Source organism: Gavialis gangeticus, unplaced genomic scaffold (assembly GCF_001723915.1).
Source record: "Gavialis gangeticus isolate Ggan-Ray unplaced genomic scaffold, GavGan_comp1, whole genome shotgun sequence".
Classification (NCBI taxonomy): domain Eukaryota; kingdom Metazoa; phylum Chordata; order Crocodylia; family Gavialidae; genus Gavialis; species Gavialis gangeticus.
In genome coordinates, this window is record NW_017729025.1 from 52,923,124 (window position 1) to 52,938,614 (window position 15,491).

General features: G+C 45.8%; 1 protein-coding gene across 12 annotated transcripts in view; it reads right to left on the minus strand.

Moving 5' to 3' along the window:
* Window positions 1-15,491, minus strand: part of ADCK1 (aarF domain containing kinase 1) — a 141,572-nt gene that overhangs the window by 103,002 nt on the left and 23,079 nt on the right. For 8 of the 12 annotated variants that reach the window (XM_019518719.1, XM_019518717.1, XM_019518718.1 and 5 more), the window contains exons 2-3: window positions 15,233-15,369; window positions 9,992-10,075 (exon numbers count right to left, since the gene is read on the minus strand). In XM_019518719.1, the coding sequence (XP_019374264.1) occupies window positions 9,992-10,075; window positions 15,233-15,358 (210 nt within the window). In that variant the 5' untranslated portion in view covers window positions 15,359-15,369. Of the gene's footprint in view, window positions 1-9,991; window positions 10,076-11,399; window positions 11,562-14,947; window positions 15,037-15,232; window positions 15,370-15,491 lie in introns of those variants that run through there. The other 4 variants (XM_019518724.1, XM_019518723.1, XM_019518725.1 and 1 more) reach the window with 4 other exon arrangements.

Sequence of the window (15,491 nt, forward strand, 5' to 3'; positions counted from 1 at the left end):
GGGGCAGCAGGGCAGGCCCTACGAGGAGAGGCTACGGGACCTGAACCTGTTCAGCCTCCACAAGAGAAGGCTGAGGGGGGATCTAGTGGCCTGTTACAAACTAGTCAGGGGGGATCAGCAGGCACTGGGGAAGTCCCTGTTCCCCCGAGCACTGCCAGGAGTGACCAAGAATAATGGTCACAAGCTGGCAGAGGGTAGATTTAGGCTAGATATCAGGAGGCGCTACTTCACAGTCAGGGCGGCTAGGATCTGGAACCAACTTCCAAGAGAAGTGGTGCTGGCTCCTACCCTGGGAGTCTTTAAGAGGAGGTTAGATGAACACCTTGCTGGGGTCGTTTGACCCCAGTAATCTTTCCTGCCATGGCAGGGGGTCAGACTAGATGATCTACTCAGGTCCCTTCCAACCCTAGAAACTATGAAGCCAGGGTTTCAGCACAACATTCTCCCTTTGTCAGGGATCATTGCTCCCTGAGTTATTCTGCCAAGGGCCCAGTGCAAGAAATAGGAGCTGAGCTGTAAGAGACTGAAGAGAAGATGCTTGGAGGAAATAAGAAGAAGCTGGCAATATCAGGGCAGGAAGGATCCAAGCAACTTTTGTTGGGCTATGGAGATCCCTGTCAAAGTAATCTGCCAGTGTGCAAAGGGGAAAAAGCTCCAGCAATTAAACAAAAAAAAGGACTCTCTCTCCTCTTAGGGCAAAGGGATAACAAACCAGTGTGTGGCCTGATGCTCTTGAGCAAAGAGCCAGAGTTCCTACTGAGCCTAGTAAACCATAGGGCTAAGGTGGTCAAGTCATCTTCTATGGCCAGCACTCACAAGGGGATGATACAGCTGATATCACATCCAGCCACCTCCAACTGCCTAGACTACTTACAGCTGAGTCATCTGGGTGACGGCCAGTTCCCCAGAACTTCCGGACAATACTGGACCAGCACATACAGCTACAGAGTTCACATTCCCCGCTAAAACAATGGCTCAGATTTCACATTCAAGCTCTAGAGTCAGCCAAGTAACTTTACAATTATTGTTTAAACACTTCTGCTCAGGATCCTTTCATCTCACTTATCTTGGAAATTCTGCAAACCTAGCAAATGGACCTGTGTCTAAGAGTGATAATTCAGAAGGATCTCTGCGTGCACTTAAGGTGAACATTGAAATGTGGCTGTGGCCAGACTGGAGCCTGTATAGCAATGACCCTTGTCACTGCATCTATCTGCTCCCTGTGGGTTCCTTCTGAGTCACATCAACTCAGTGCACTGACAAGAACAAGTTGTTACCAGTGTCAGTCCTGCTTGGGCAATTCAGCTGCAAAGGAGGGAGCCAGAAGCTGCACTGCACGGTGCACCATCATCAGAACCTGCAGCCTTAGAAACAGGTCTGTCAAGGAGCTACCACTTCACAGCACCAATGTTAGGTTTATCCAGGGTCCCCAAGAAGCCAGCTACCATCTTGGACTCACTCCTACTAGAGAAGGGCTCTACACAGCCACTTTGGAAGCTTTGATTCTAAGTGTAAGTGATTCCAGGAAGAACATGCAGACCCACATGCAAGAAGAGATGCCCATAAATATACACAGAAACGCCCATATGAATGCTAGTCCAGACATACATAAATACACGCTTATACCAAACACCTTCCTAGACAGGTCACCCAAGCCATTCCCTTATTCATTAAAATTAGCAGCAGCTGCCAAAGCTGGGACCGAAAACTTTATTTTGTTTTGTTCCCAAACTAAAGCAGCAGCTGCTGTATTTCGTAGCACAGAATACTTTATTCTAGCCCTTGGACTCTTCCTCCGCCTGACACAGACCAAATTCCCCTCTGATCCTGCAATGCTCAATAGAACAGAGGTTCCCAACCCCCGGGCCTCAGCCCAGTACTAGGCCGCGAAGGGTCAGCTGCCAGACCGAAAGTAACTGGGATACTGTAGACCAGCAGCCAACCCTTTTTTATACTCAGTATATTTTATACTGAGTATATAAAAGGGTCAGCTGCCACTCTGCAGTATCCCAGTCACTTCTGGACTGCAGTTTGCCGGTCCACAGTTTACCAGCCCACAGTCACTTCCAGTCCACGGTTTGCTGGTCCACAGTCTAAAAAGGGTGGGAACCACTGCAATAGAAGGAAATAAAGAAGGATTCCCTTTGGACAGATCTCTCACTCAGGAGTGCAAACAGTATGGCTCCCACATCAGCCCCCAGTGCCTACCTGGGACCTGATAAAACGTCTTCAACATTTGTGCCAACCACAGAAAAGTGCTTATAAGTCACTGCCCATTGCAATTATTCCCTTGGTGCCATAACAGGCAAAATGAAGACACTAGCTTGACAGGTAAGATAATTGTGCGTTACCCTCCAGCACATTCCTTTATCAGATACACTTCAGGGAGAATCTGATAAGGTCACTGGTTTAGCAGAGCAAGTCTACGGTATTCATCTCTGCTAGCAAATGCTGCACCCAGTATACCCTTAATAGGCAGGGGCAGTTTTGTCACCCATGTTTATACACCCCCATTACCCAAATCTCTCATGTGCAACATGACAACACGTGTTAAATGGAACCATCTAAGCATCTCCACCTTCCTTAAGACATTTGGACTATCAGTGCTTTTCTTCAACAGCCCAGCATGCACCCAAAAAGCTTAACAGGACTCTTCAATGTGCAGAATCTGACTCTTGCTTACAATGACTTTAATCTGCCATCAAGCTGTAACCCCATAATTAGCCTAGCTCCTCACAGTTCTCACTAGTCTTAACTACCCTAACCTGCCTTTTTTGTATTGTCAGCAAATTTTGCCATTTTGCCTCCTCTTCCAGTTAAGTAATAAATGGATTGAACAACATGTTTACCTAAAGCCTTCAGAAAATCTAAAGAAAATGAAAGATTTCAAGGACCAGGGACCCCGAAGTTGGTCACTGTAAAGGAAGTGGAGACTATGCTGAAGGAACATCTGCCTTTGTAACCAAAGAAGCTCAACCGGCTTAGTTAATGAGGTACACAACCCCCAGAACCTTATTGTGTCCTCTGCTGCTTCAGGGCACCAGGGAACAGCAATGACTACACAATTTTTCCCCATAATTTTCACCAGCTGAGGAAACAGTGGGCTCTGCTTTGCAATCTGAGGTGCAGTCCTTTGAGTCCTACACATCAGAAAGACCTGTCTATGTCTTTGCGTTTCAGATCAGACATTGAGATTAGATGAACTGCTCAAGTCAAGGGTCCCTAGATGTAATTATCAAACAGGGTTGAACCCTCCGCTCTACAATCCATTCCTCCTGTCAGTCTTACAAATGTTGATTCTGAAGACTTTCAGGACATGTTCTCAAGCCCATCTATTTTCTCAGGCCTTCACTGCGGGGAGGAATGAGTACATGGTTGGATTAGGGGTCTATAGATCTTAATGTGGGAGGGAATAGAGAGTTGTCCTTGTGAGGTGACATTGGCAGCTTATGGAAAGTGCCCAGAGTCCACAGTAGTTTCATTTTTATCAACTGAAAAGATAAACAATAAAGCAATGTCCATAAGAAGTATGGGTTTACCTGCACAGGCCCCAATTTGTCCTTGTCATCCAGCTATCTTTATAATCCTTTCAGCTATTGTTGCCAGTCTCAAATAAAACTCTTGGGGTTACAATTCCCAATCCAATCTTGGTTGTTATTTTTAAACTGGGTACATGATTGGGTACTCTCTAGGTCTTCTGTTTTAACAGCTACTTTCAAATGTTAAGATGCAAGCTTTCCAGGAGTTCAGTCAATTGATCCTCGATTCCTTCAGACAAATGCCACCTTGGGCTTGATCCAAAGCATGCTGGAGTCAATGGAACAGGCCCTTCACAGCCGAGTGCAATATATTTTCTTATGGGTTTCCATCAACTTGGTTTCATTTTTATGTCCCCACATCTAATACTGCTTCATCATCATCCCATGACAAGCCCACCATCCTGATCTCAGAAAGGGACCCTAGCTCAAGGCCAAAATATTAGCAAGCACCATCATCTCTTTTTCTTCTCCAATTCCCCCTTCATAAGTACTCCTCTATATGGAGTAGTTACAAGAGAATCCAGACTCTTGCACAGGTTTCCTGTTGCTAGTGCCCTTCAAGGATTTCCTCGCGTTTCCCACTACATCCAATTACGCGTTCCTCTCATTTCCTCTAGTTGTTATTTACCTTTAAGGACATGCAAAGGAAACAAAGCTACAAACTCCTTCTGTCAGACAACTGCAAAGGGACAGCCCCACCTGGAGGCAAGAAGCAAAAGTGTGCGCAAGACAGACTGCCTTCTCAGTTGCCATGGGAGGAGGGGGGAGGCACACAGTAATGTGAAGGCAAACCACAAAGCAGACATGGCGGTCAGCTGAGCAGTGGGTGTCTGACATGTCCGCAACCTGCTTGTATGTCCCTGCAATTGAGATTAGGCTCAGGGGCCAGCTTACACAGGAAGGTGAAGGACAAGGAGACAAGGTGAGACCTAAAAGAGGCATCATGCATTTCCTCTCACTTTACTTCTCTCACCTTGTCTCACAGGATGTCACACCAGGGTGGTCCTTTCCTCTGAACATGTCACTTTGAATGGCTTAGGAACGCTCCATTAAGCAAGCCCACATTCTGGTGGGCTGAACATCCCTACTACTTCCAAATCCATGACCAAAGGATATCACGGGCATAACAGCAGTCCAACTGATACCACCCTGGAGCTGAGGAGCAGAGAGAAGGGCATATATTACCGTTATTATAAGATATATTTTAACAGCTGTTATATTTTTTCAATTCCAAGCTTTAATGCTTACACTGTGTCAAAGTTCCTAAGACCATAATACTAACAACACCTATACCCAGTCATTGACTGACTAGCCAGCCATGTTGAGACCTTTTGTAAGTTGGACTGGAGTGGCCATGTGACAGCACTCCTAGATGAAGAGAAGACATCCTGGGGAGCACACAGGTTGCAACTGGCTGGCTCATGGGTCTGAAGATAAGAGATGAATTTTACGTTTTTCTGTCACTGGTTCCAATTCTGTTCAGGGATAGAGAGAGACTGCCATTTAGTGGCTATTCAGTGTCTCACAGAAAATTAATTTAACTGGCCTCTGATCAGTTCGTTATTGACGGGTGACCACATCACAAAAAACACTAGTGCTCTAGTGAACACTGTCAACAGCTGACATGGGCCATGAACTTACATCACACCCTCCAAGAAAGATGCCAGGAGGTCATGGGGACAGTCCCTAAGTGAGGATATCTGTGTAAGGGGCCAGTAATCACAAAGTCCCCACCACGGAGAGCTCCCTAGACTCCCTAGACTTAGCAGGAGCAGGTCCTCAGATTGGGATTTTGAACCATCACTAAATTATCCATAACTCAGTATGCAGAGTATTGCTGAATCACAAGAGCCTCTGTGTATGGTCCTCTCTCCTGACTGAGCTGTCCAAAATGTTTAGGCTTTCTTTCCAAGCACTCACATGCTTTGGAGAGAGAGAAGGCTTCTTCAGCTGGACCCCTCTCCTCACCAAAATACCTTCTTTGTAAACACCCACCTCATGTTCAGAGGCAAACACCACAGCTGCCAGGAACAGGCTTTGCATTTCAAATGGTGACAGCAGAAAGTTGCAGCTTCCAACTAATTGCCCATGTACTGACAACCCAATAACCAGAAGCTTGAGTAAGGAAAACATCCCAGTTTGACTCTCAAAGGGTAGGAAGGTAATTAACCTCCCTGAATGGCTTTCACTGACAAAGCATTTCCAAAAGCAACAAAGATAACTCAAGGATGGATTCTTTATAGCTCACAAGGCATCCTTCCCTCGTACCTGCTGCCACCACCTCCCCATTGGCAAGTAATGGCATCCATTCTCTCAGCAACCGTATTTTACATTAAGCTGAAGTATCATGAAGTGTCCTGTTTGAGCCTTCCAGCTGTGCCCACTGGTACAGAAAACCTGCAAAAGGAAACATTTCTGGCTGCTACCCACTTAAAAGCACTTTGATGCACCCCTAATACAAACTTTGTGCTCCATAACTTCTTTTGATTTGAAGGTAGGACCTTCATAAAAGCAACCTCATCAGTTTACAGAATTCCAACAGTGGTGCCCAGATGCTGTTGCCATGGACATTGAAAGAATGCTATAGAATAGATAAAAGAAAGATTAGAGACAGTATTCCGGAGGGATTCGAAAACTGAAAAAAATAGAGCTATTGAGAGAGGGGAGGAAAGGGTTAAGGGGAAAATTCCACATAAATCTTCAGCTTGGTAGAGGACTGAGCTAAATTCCTTCATCTCCACCCCATAATGAATTATAGACAAGGGATTGGGGAGCTACCTTGGGACAAGCAGAAGGAAATGTCCACTTTAGGGCACATTCCCATGAGTAACAGTGAAGCAGGAAGAATTTCCAGGGCCATATAAACCTGACAAAAACCTGTGAAGGCACTGGTCTTCTTGTATACTCCCAGCATTGGACATGCCCATATATCCTACAGCATTTCAAAGGCTAAAGATGGCCAAATAACCTCAGCATCATTCAATCAGTACTGGCAGCAATTTCAGGAAAGGGCCAGTAGACCCATGAAATCCTCCTGACAGACTGAGAAGAAAATTAGGGTCCACCCATTTACAAAGACACTGGTAGTGAATGATTTGCAAAGGCTGCTTTGGTAGGTATGAAACTTTGCTGCTGATATGCCCATCTGGAGAAGCAGAGGGACTGTAGCTTCTTTCTGTCTGTTGCTGACATGATTCCTCAGCAAGGTAGTGCCCCAATCTTATGAAGCAAAAGAATATGAGAGCATCAAACCTAAGCTACCAAATCAAAGGATGCAAGACTACATCCCAGCTCATACCACTGCCTCTTGGAATGCATTAATAACCCCCCAATTTGCTGGCCATAAAGAGGTGCTAGGAACTACCTGGCTGAGAATATTAGTAGCACAAGCAACCCATGAGGGACAGAAAAAGAAACTAAGATTGAAGAAGTTTCCTTGGAGCTAAGTGGGAACCTAGCTAAGAGCCCCTTGGAAACCCATTTTCTTCTTAATCTGCTTTGCATTTAATTGTTTCTTAATGACTATGTCCCCATTTGGTCCCAACAGGCTCCAGGACTGGTGCTGTCAGAGGTCTCCTACCTCCCCGATTGACACAGTGGATAATTTAGAGGTTCTGATTTAGCTGCAGAGCACAAATTAGTGTAGCAAGTGCAGTGTTGTTTGCACTCCACTAGCACCCACAACACACCCTGCCCTATCCAAACTTACAGGCAAACAGTCCCCACCCCATGAAGCCTGCAATCTAAAAGTAAGCAGCACACAAACGGTGGCAGAGAAGCAGGAAACAACCAATCACCAGCTATCCTCATCACTCACTATGGAGACACTGATAATTGGTCCATTGCTTGTAGGTTTGCTACGAAGCAAGCCATAACAGTGGGATTTAATTGAAGAGACTAATGGTTTTTTGGATGCTATGGTATGGAAATGACAAGACAATAGTTCTGGGAGCAGCTTGTAATCAGGGGTGGCATCAGTAGGAAAAGAGGAGGGAAAGATGACTCAGTGACTGACGGTCTTTGTTTACCCATACTGGGCACCTATATACTGCCACCTCCCAGGGCACCACACTCCTGAAGAGAAGGATTAGTAGAAGAGCTGAAAAGTAGTTAAATCTCTTGGGAGATGGAGAGATCCCACAAGGGGAGCAATTAGTACTAGGTCTGATGTTGGACTGTCTGATGACTGGAGATTTGTACTGAGACCCCACAAGCTCAGCCAACAAACAGTGAAGACCTTTGTTTGCTATATACCTACAGCTGAAGTGAGACCAGCACCCTAGAGAAGGGGCAAGTATGCCACCCTCAGTCCCCTGGAGCCAATCACACCGATGGCAGACATCTGACACTTAGTGCAGCCTTTCCAACAGCAAGGTGGGCACAGGTCCTACACCTGCCGAAGGTGTTCTGCCTTCTTATACTAGCCCAAATTTGCTTCACTACCTTCCCCTCTCTGCAGCCTAAGGCTTGAAGGAAACGCAGGCCATGGAATAGAGCCCTCACACAGCACTAACTTGTTGCACTAGCCACTGGTTATGCCAAGGCACAAATCCTGATTCATCTAAGTCCTGAATGCCAAGAAGGGAGAGTGCAGCATGGCAGAACTCCAACAAGTGCAGTCCTTTCTGCATGAGTCAACAAACCATCAGAAGCTGCATGACAGAGGTTAATGAGGCCATGGAGACACAAGGCAAAAGGTCAGGGTTTTGCAGAGGCTGCTGGGAACAGCTGTCAAACCACAGGCAGGTCTGCAGCACAGGCAACTTTCCGACCCAGGCTTTGCTCAGAGCAGGATTACCCAGGTCTTCAGCAGACTCAAATTTCAATGGCACAGTCTTTCCAATCAACAGTGAAGGGGCCAGACTGACAGCCTTGGAATCTCAGAGCAGCCACCACCCAAGCAACAGCACAGCCAGCTTCCTCCCACCCCACTGTCCAAGGACCTGGCCTAGAAAGACCAGTGCCAAAGGAATCCAGGTTCCACAGCTCACCCAGTCCTTGGTTTTTGCTGAGATTATCAGCACTAATTGGTTCCTTTGCTGACAAAGATGGCAGGTTTTGTGCTATGTACCAGGACCTGAACAGATCAACTCACCGGCACAACCTAAGGGAGGTTTTCCATAAGGCCATGATTTCCACCTGCTACTATCCACAACTAAATTAGACTCAGCCAAGAGTGAAAGCCAAGTTCTGAGGGCCACCATAGAGCTATGGAAGTGGCAGAGACCCAGGCAGGTAGAAGGCAAACACTCTAGATGCCAAGGTGGTCCATCTGACACCTATCCCCAATTCATCCCACAGCATCTGTACCACATCCTTGAAATCAGAAGAGCTTCCACTGAGCAAATCAATTCCCTTGCTCAGAGGGGAAGCTACTTTGCAAAAAGCCCCCAAGCACTTTAGTTAAGATCAACTCTAGGTTAATATAATGTTAGAGAGGTTGGGTGGCCCTCTGGAGGCCAGGGAGAGGATGGGTAGTCCCATGCACTGGTTTTTCACTTCTGAACATTTAGGGTCTAAATGCTAAGGTAGTTAAACAGTGAACTGAGCTTAGTGCACATAGTTCAGCATGATCCATATCCTCTGTTCTAAAGAGGCTCCAGGACTGATATAGTAGAGGCAGAGAAGTGTTGGCAAAGTAGTGTGAGGCAGGAAGGGGAAAGAATGAAAAGCAAAGTGCCTGCAGGTCAAGACTGAGGGAGTCTACAAAGCAGTGGGTAAAGGCCTTGATCTGAAAAGGAGGAGATCTGCAGGGCAGGACTACAGGGCACTGGGGCAACATTATCATTTATATCCTAGTTCCTGTCATTAGATGCTATTTTTATTCATATTAATTAGTTATATCAAAGGCAGCAAGGGAAAGCCTGGCAAGGCAGAGTCCCTTGGTTTGCTCAATTATTCCTCATTTCTTCAAGAATGTTCTGATCCCTGATTAATCCCCAAGGATTTCGCCTCTACTCCTCCACCTTTGCCTCACTTGCACCTAGTCTTTGTATTACAGCTGCCACCAGCTAATTGGCCAAGCAGCACAAGACACCATTGCTAAGCAACACCAAGCTACCTGTCTTCCCACTCCTCCAACAAGTGAGCTGCCTCCACCTGACCAATCAGGGTGGCATCTTGATGGGAGACTCAAACATGCTTCCTCTCGGTATGTCCAGACCAGACCCTGATGGATGTACGCTGGTGTGGGTTAGGGGTGGTTGGCCCAAATAGCTCATCTTTCCCATCTGGCAGACAGGTAATTCTTTTTACTAGCGGAGTCCTTTTTCCTGTTCAAAGCAGTTTCTTTCTACTGCTGGCACCACTGAGAATCCATGTGTTAAGGTGCAGAGGCTGATCAATCAAGCCAAGATTTCACTGACTTGTTCTGGAGTCTTGCTTTTGACAGAACTCGCTCTCTCTCTGCTGAGTACCTGAGGAGCAAAGCCCCTGATCTGTGGTGGCCTTACCTGTGATTTGACATAGTCATACTCCTCTGATCCATGCGGGACACCCCGGAGGGAAGTGAGGTAGTCATAGGTTATAACAGCCGTCTGAAAACCAAAGCATACACAACATGAAAATCCTATAATAACCTCTGACCAAGACAACAAGGGACTCTAGCTTTAGACTCTAAATTTGGGTTTAAAATAAAAGGGTATAAAATACAATAAAATAAAAAATAACCATTCATCATATTAGGTTCATGATGAATGAAAACTAATACACATAAGAATCTCTCTTCCAAAGAACATTAATTGAAAACTTCCCTGTCATGCAGGAAACACTAACATGGTGAAATTAAATGTGAATAACATCCACTACTTTTGTATCTTCTATCTTCCGTTCCAAGAACTCAAAGTATTTTACATATATTTACTAATTTTCACAGCTTCCCTAGAAGGATTATTCCCATTGTCTGAAGGGTGGGGAAGGGAAGTACATAGTACAGAAAAAAGTCCAGTGTCACAGAGCTAGGAACACAGCAGAGGAGTAACAACTGTGGCTGGGATTTCTGCTGTTCAAAGAATTTCCTGCAGTGTGGCGTGGATTCTCTTTAGTCTGCTCTGATCAGTTGTCAAAATGTCTTCCTTCTCTTCCCTTTAGTTCTTTCAGTTTCACTCCTCTTCCTCTCTTCGTTCCTCTGCCCTGCCTCTTCACTAGTCTTCCATTCCCTTTCCCTTCCATTCCCCTGTTTTTCTTTCCATTCACACCATCTCCTACTCCATGTATGTACAGCACCTAGCAGAACAATGCCCCATTCTTTGCTGGTACTTCCATAAACAATATACATACACACAGCTGAACCATCCATAGTTCTTCCACCATGGTTAGCCATTTACCCATTCATACCTCCTGCACTGACTGACCACCAGTGCACTGAGAAAAAAAATCTAGATAGCTCCTTTCATCTTTCACCTCATGGTAAGTGAAAGTTACTCCACACTAACTTGCCATGAAAGAAAACTAAAGTGCTGCACTTCAACTTCCACCTACTGTGGAATAACAGCATTCACACAAGCAGTTACTACAGATTAGCAAGGACAGAAATGGGGGTGAAAACATTAAGTTTTATGAAGTTTTAGGCAACAGAGATGAACATGTGCTACAGAATTTCCATTTGGATTTCAAGACCCCTGGGACCAGTAAATATTTCAGATCTAAAATCATATTTCCAAAACCCTCAATCCCAAACCCGTGTTTGTTTCTGGTTTTGCTGGGATAAAACAACAAACAGGTCTGTGTACAGTCAACATACCCTTCCATGCAAGTCTGGAGGCAAGGAAACCAGTGTCGTGACCATGTTAGAAAGAAAGCCACTGAAAACAAAGAGCTGGGGAGTAATGAAAGATTAGGACAAGCTAAAATTCAAATCACCCGTCCTCTAGGCTAGGGATCAAGCACAAACAAGCTTGTGTCCTCTCCCTGTAGAGCTGAGGTTTCAGCTGTTTCCTGTTCCTTAAGCTGGAAACTGGGTGGGAAAAGCCTCTTGGCTTTTCAGCCCTTCTTGTCCCTGTTAAAGCCAGGAGCTGCAGAGGGCTGTGAAAAATATTGGAAAAAAGCATTTACCAAGCATTTTCCAACTTTAAAAAATGGCTTTAGGGTACAGGGAGGTTCCAATCAGCCTTGGATGAAGGTTTCAGTTGGTTTTGGTTTTATCTCTGGTCCATGATGGTAATTATCACCTCCAACTTGAAAAGAAACAGCTAAACAGATTGATCTGCATTATAGGGGAAGAAGGAATTAATTAAGCAACTGCTAATTACATTGTAATCTTGAACACTAAATTAGTACTACGATGATCCTGATAGGCAACTCTGACATTGCTAAATCTCCTCCAGTGTCTGAGATGCACTTAAGCTAAAGCAGAGGATGTTAACCTGACATACTCCAAAGAGGAAGAGGCAGCAACCGGCCCTTGGAAAGGAACAGCCAAATTGAAGCAGAGATGCTTAATTTTTAAGGCTATCCAGAATACAGACACCAAGACCTACTGTTATCTGGACATAAAGAGAACCTCACTTGCATCAAAGACTGGTTCTCTGGCCTCTGGGTTCTAAGTTGGAGCCAATCTTCACAGACATAAAGAGACCCTTGAGATCACCCAGTGCCCACATTATCAATGCAGCACTGTCCTCAAGAGGACCTTTTAAAGTCTGTTTTTAAACATCCCAAGAAACATCATTCAGTTCCTTAACTCATACCTCCCTTGACTGACCACACCATCTCCTGAACCAATGTTTCCACTCAAAATCCCTGTCCTTGAGTATCCCTGCACTTTCCGCTGGGCCTCACACACAAGCAAAATCAAATTCCCTAAATCTGGGGACAAATAGAACTTCCCCCTGGGCATATCAGAAATGCCCACGAGGACATTTTACAAGGGACAGCTGAGTCAGTGGGGATAAAATATAAACTGAATCAAACCTGCAAGCAAAATTCAGAGCAAACATGGCTACAAGTTTAAGAATATTTGGTCTCCATGTCTTCCCCCCCCTCCCACCAACTTCCCCCACTTTCCATAGCTTTTTTCTCCCTCCATTTTTGCAGCTGTTACTCCCAAGCCCATGGGAAAAAAACAAAACCCTCTAAATACAGCCTGCATGTGGCTGGATGGGGTCCAGCAGGTAAAGTCAAGTATCCAGGCGTTTGTGTACGTCTTTGGATAATATTTGAGCATTTAAGGCTCATCTATCATGACTGGAGACACCCAAAAATGATTATGGGACCCTACTGACCCATTAAATAGTCTACCCAGTACTGAATGAAGGGATAGGCACAACAGGTCTCTATCTAGGCCACCAGCTCCAGGAGTCAAATGTTTACAGACAACTAAGCTTTCATTAAAAAGACAGTAATTATCTATCCTTCAGGGCTGTGGGGAAATGCTTAGAAGTAAGACAAGAGTGAACTAATGCAGTGACATGAGCTGAGTCAGCATGCAGCCTGGAGCCCAAACAGGCCTGTGCATCTTAGTAGGGCAGTGGTCACCAATCAGTGGATCCTGATCCACCGAGAGATCTCGGAGCTTCTTGCAATAGATCTCAGAGTCTCTTGGAGTCTATCCAAGGCTGGGGTGGGGGGCTGAGTGCATGCATGCATGCACACATGCCCCAGCCCAGCAGGTCAGTCTGTGGGGAAGGAAAGGGGCAGGAGCTAAATCAAGGCCCCTGCGGTGAGGGACAGTGCCACAGAGGCAGAAGCAGGGGTAAGCTGAATGGGGCCCTGGCCAGGTGGGACTTGCCTGCTGGGGACGCACACTCCCAAATATTTTTTTCTCCCTCTGCCTTGATCTGCCCCCTCCCTTTCCTCCCCACAGACAGCTGCTGGGTGAGGGGTGGGGAGTGGCAGCAGCGCACAGTAAATCTTGGGTTGCTTTTAAATGCCAAACGTGATCTACTTAAAAAGTCTGAAGCCCACTGCAGTAGGGTGTTCATACGAACACCCATTGCTCTGGAGGACCCTGGCAGCACATGGCTTCCTGGGGGGAAGGCAAGGGGCATACTTGACCCATCCACGCACAGAATTACTGAGGGTCCTCTAATGCTGTCTCTTTCCCCTGAGAGAGAAGGGTGGCCCCTCACTAGGGCAAAGCCAGAGGGCAGGGATGACGCTACAGTGTGCTCTATGTCATGGTGAAGCCAAAGTCCTTCAGTCTGGCCTTGGTCAGACACTTGTAAATCAAAAAACTCCTAGCAAAGGACATACCTGAACAATCAGCCAACCCCTCAAACTCTAAGCAACTATCATAAATGAGATGCAACTGAGGCTCCCTCTTCTTGAAAAACACTTTCTAATCCTTTAAAAAAATAGGACTACAGTATTAGCCACTCTTTTCATATTGAGAAAAACTGACCAAGCAGATTGAGACTAAAGGCAACAGACTCCTGGGTTACAACAGCTTGACCAGGATGTCAGTGGGGGCCTTGGACTGGTCACTTCTCGGTACCTCAGTAAAATGAAGATATGTCCCCAACACAGGGGATGGTGGTAATACAGAAAATCAGTAGCAATCATGCAGCCCTATGAAACAACCAGGTAGGAAGTGCTTCATTTAGCTTTATTTTTAAAAGGGTGGTAACAGTCAACGTTCCCACCTTGCATTTCCAAAACAAACACCCTCTCAGACCTCAGCCAATACTCACTTTATTTTCTGCACCAGCCTGAATGTAATAGATCTTAAGCCACATTCCATGAACCTGTTTCCTCCAGCAGCACAGGCCCCCTTGTAATTCTCACTGACACAATGTTTAAAGGGTCCAGGATATGCAAGCCAACAGTATTGTAGCACCAGGAACCTATAAGTGATGGAGATCCTGGGCTGAAGTGACAGCCACATAACACAACCAAGGTGCAGGGCAGACCAATCCCCTCCACAGGATCTGATCTACCTTGTTACTATGTGCTTAATGAATTCATTGGAGAGCTCTTGTGCAGAGGGTCACAGCCTCTCTGGCTGTCAGCCACAGCTCTCAAGTGTCTAGATACTGAGATCAACAAGCTGAAACCAAAGGAGACACCCAAATGGAGCTAGTAGGTCTCTTTGGACTTGTTTTAGAAACGCAAGAGAAATAAATCAAACCTTGTGAAGTGTGAGTGCTGTTCCCACCTCACCCTTACCCCAAGAATATCACCATACAAACATACATGCTCAGACATCTCTTCTCCTTCCCCCAATTTTTAACACTGAGGACTTAGGGTAAAGATCACAGGTCAGGCCTCAACACAGTATTTGCGCAGCTACTGTACAATCCTTTAAAAAAATCTGTTACTGTATAAGAAATAGCCTAAAGCAACAGAGATTTAAAAGTAAAGTTACCAGAAGCAGCAGTGGGAAAATGCACAGTACTGAGTTCTAAGTGGAGGGGAGACAGTGCATAAGGAAAGCCACACAGCAACATGAGTGTGCTCCCAGCAATACTGACCTGGAAGGCTCCTCCATAAGGTACAGGCTCCCTCTGCTTCACAGACAATTACCCTCCATTCCCTTCCTTGTTTTTACTTCTTCCTCAGGCTCTAGGAACACCCCACAGAAACACGCAAAGTCCCGGAGCCAGATGCTAATGTAAACTTGAAATATAGCAAAAGAACAAACTAAATTCCACCCCTGACCCCTGTGAACTCCCATTTCCTTCCCAAGAATTTCCCTTTCTCCAATCAGCAAACCTTTCGTTCTGTCCCTCCCACACTGCTGCTAGGGTGAAACTTACTGTGGCAATGGCTCTGCCCACTCGAATGATTCCAAAATCATTGGGATCCACATACTTGTTGCCATACAGGTAGACACCGGAGGTAGCTGCTGCCAAAGAGAAAATTTTCAAGGCCCGTCTGGCCATGCCAATGACCACTGCAGAGATACAAAGTAGGAATCATTACTACGCGAGTAGCAGGAAGGGAACAGAACGAGTAATCTCAAGCAGCCATGGCTAGAAGTTCCAAGTCATCCAAGCACTTCCTTCTACCTGCCAA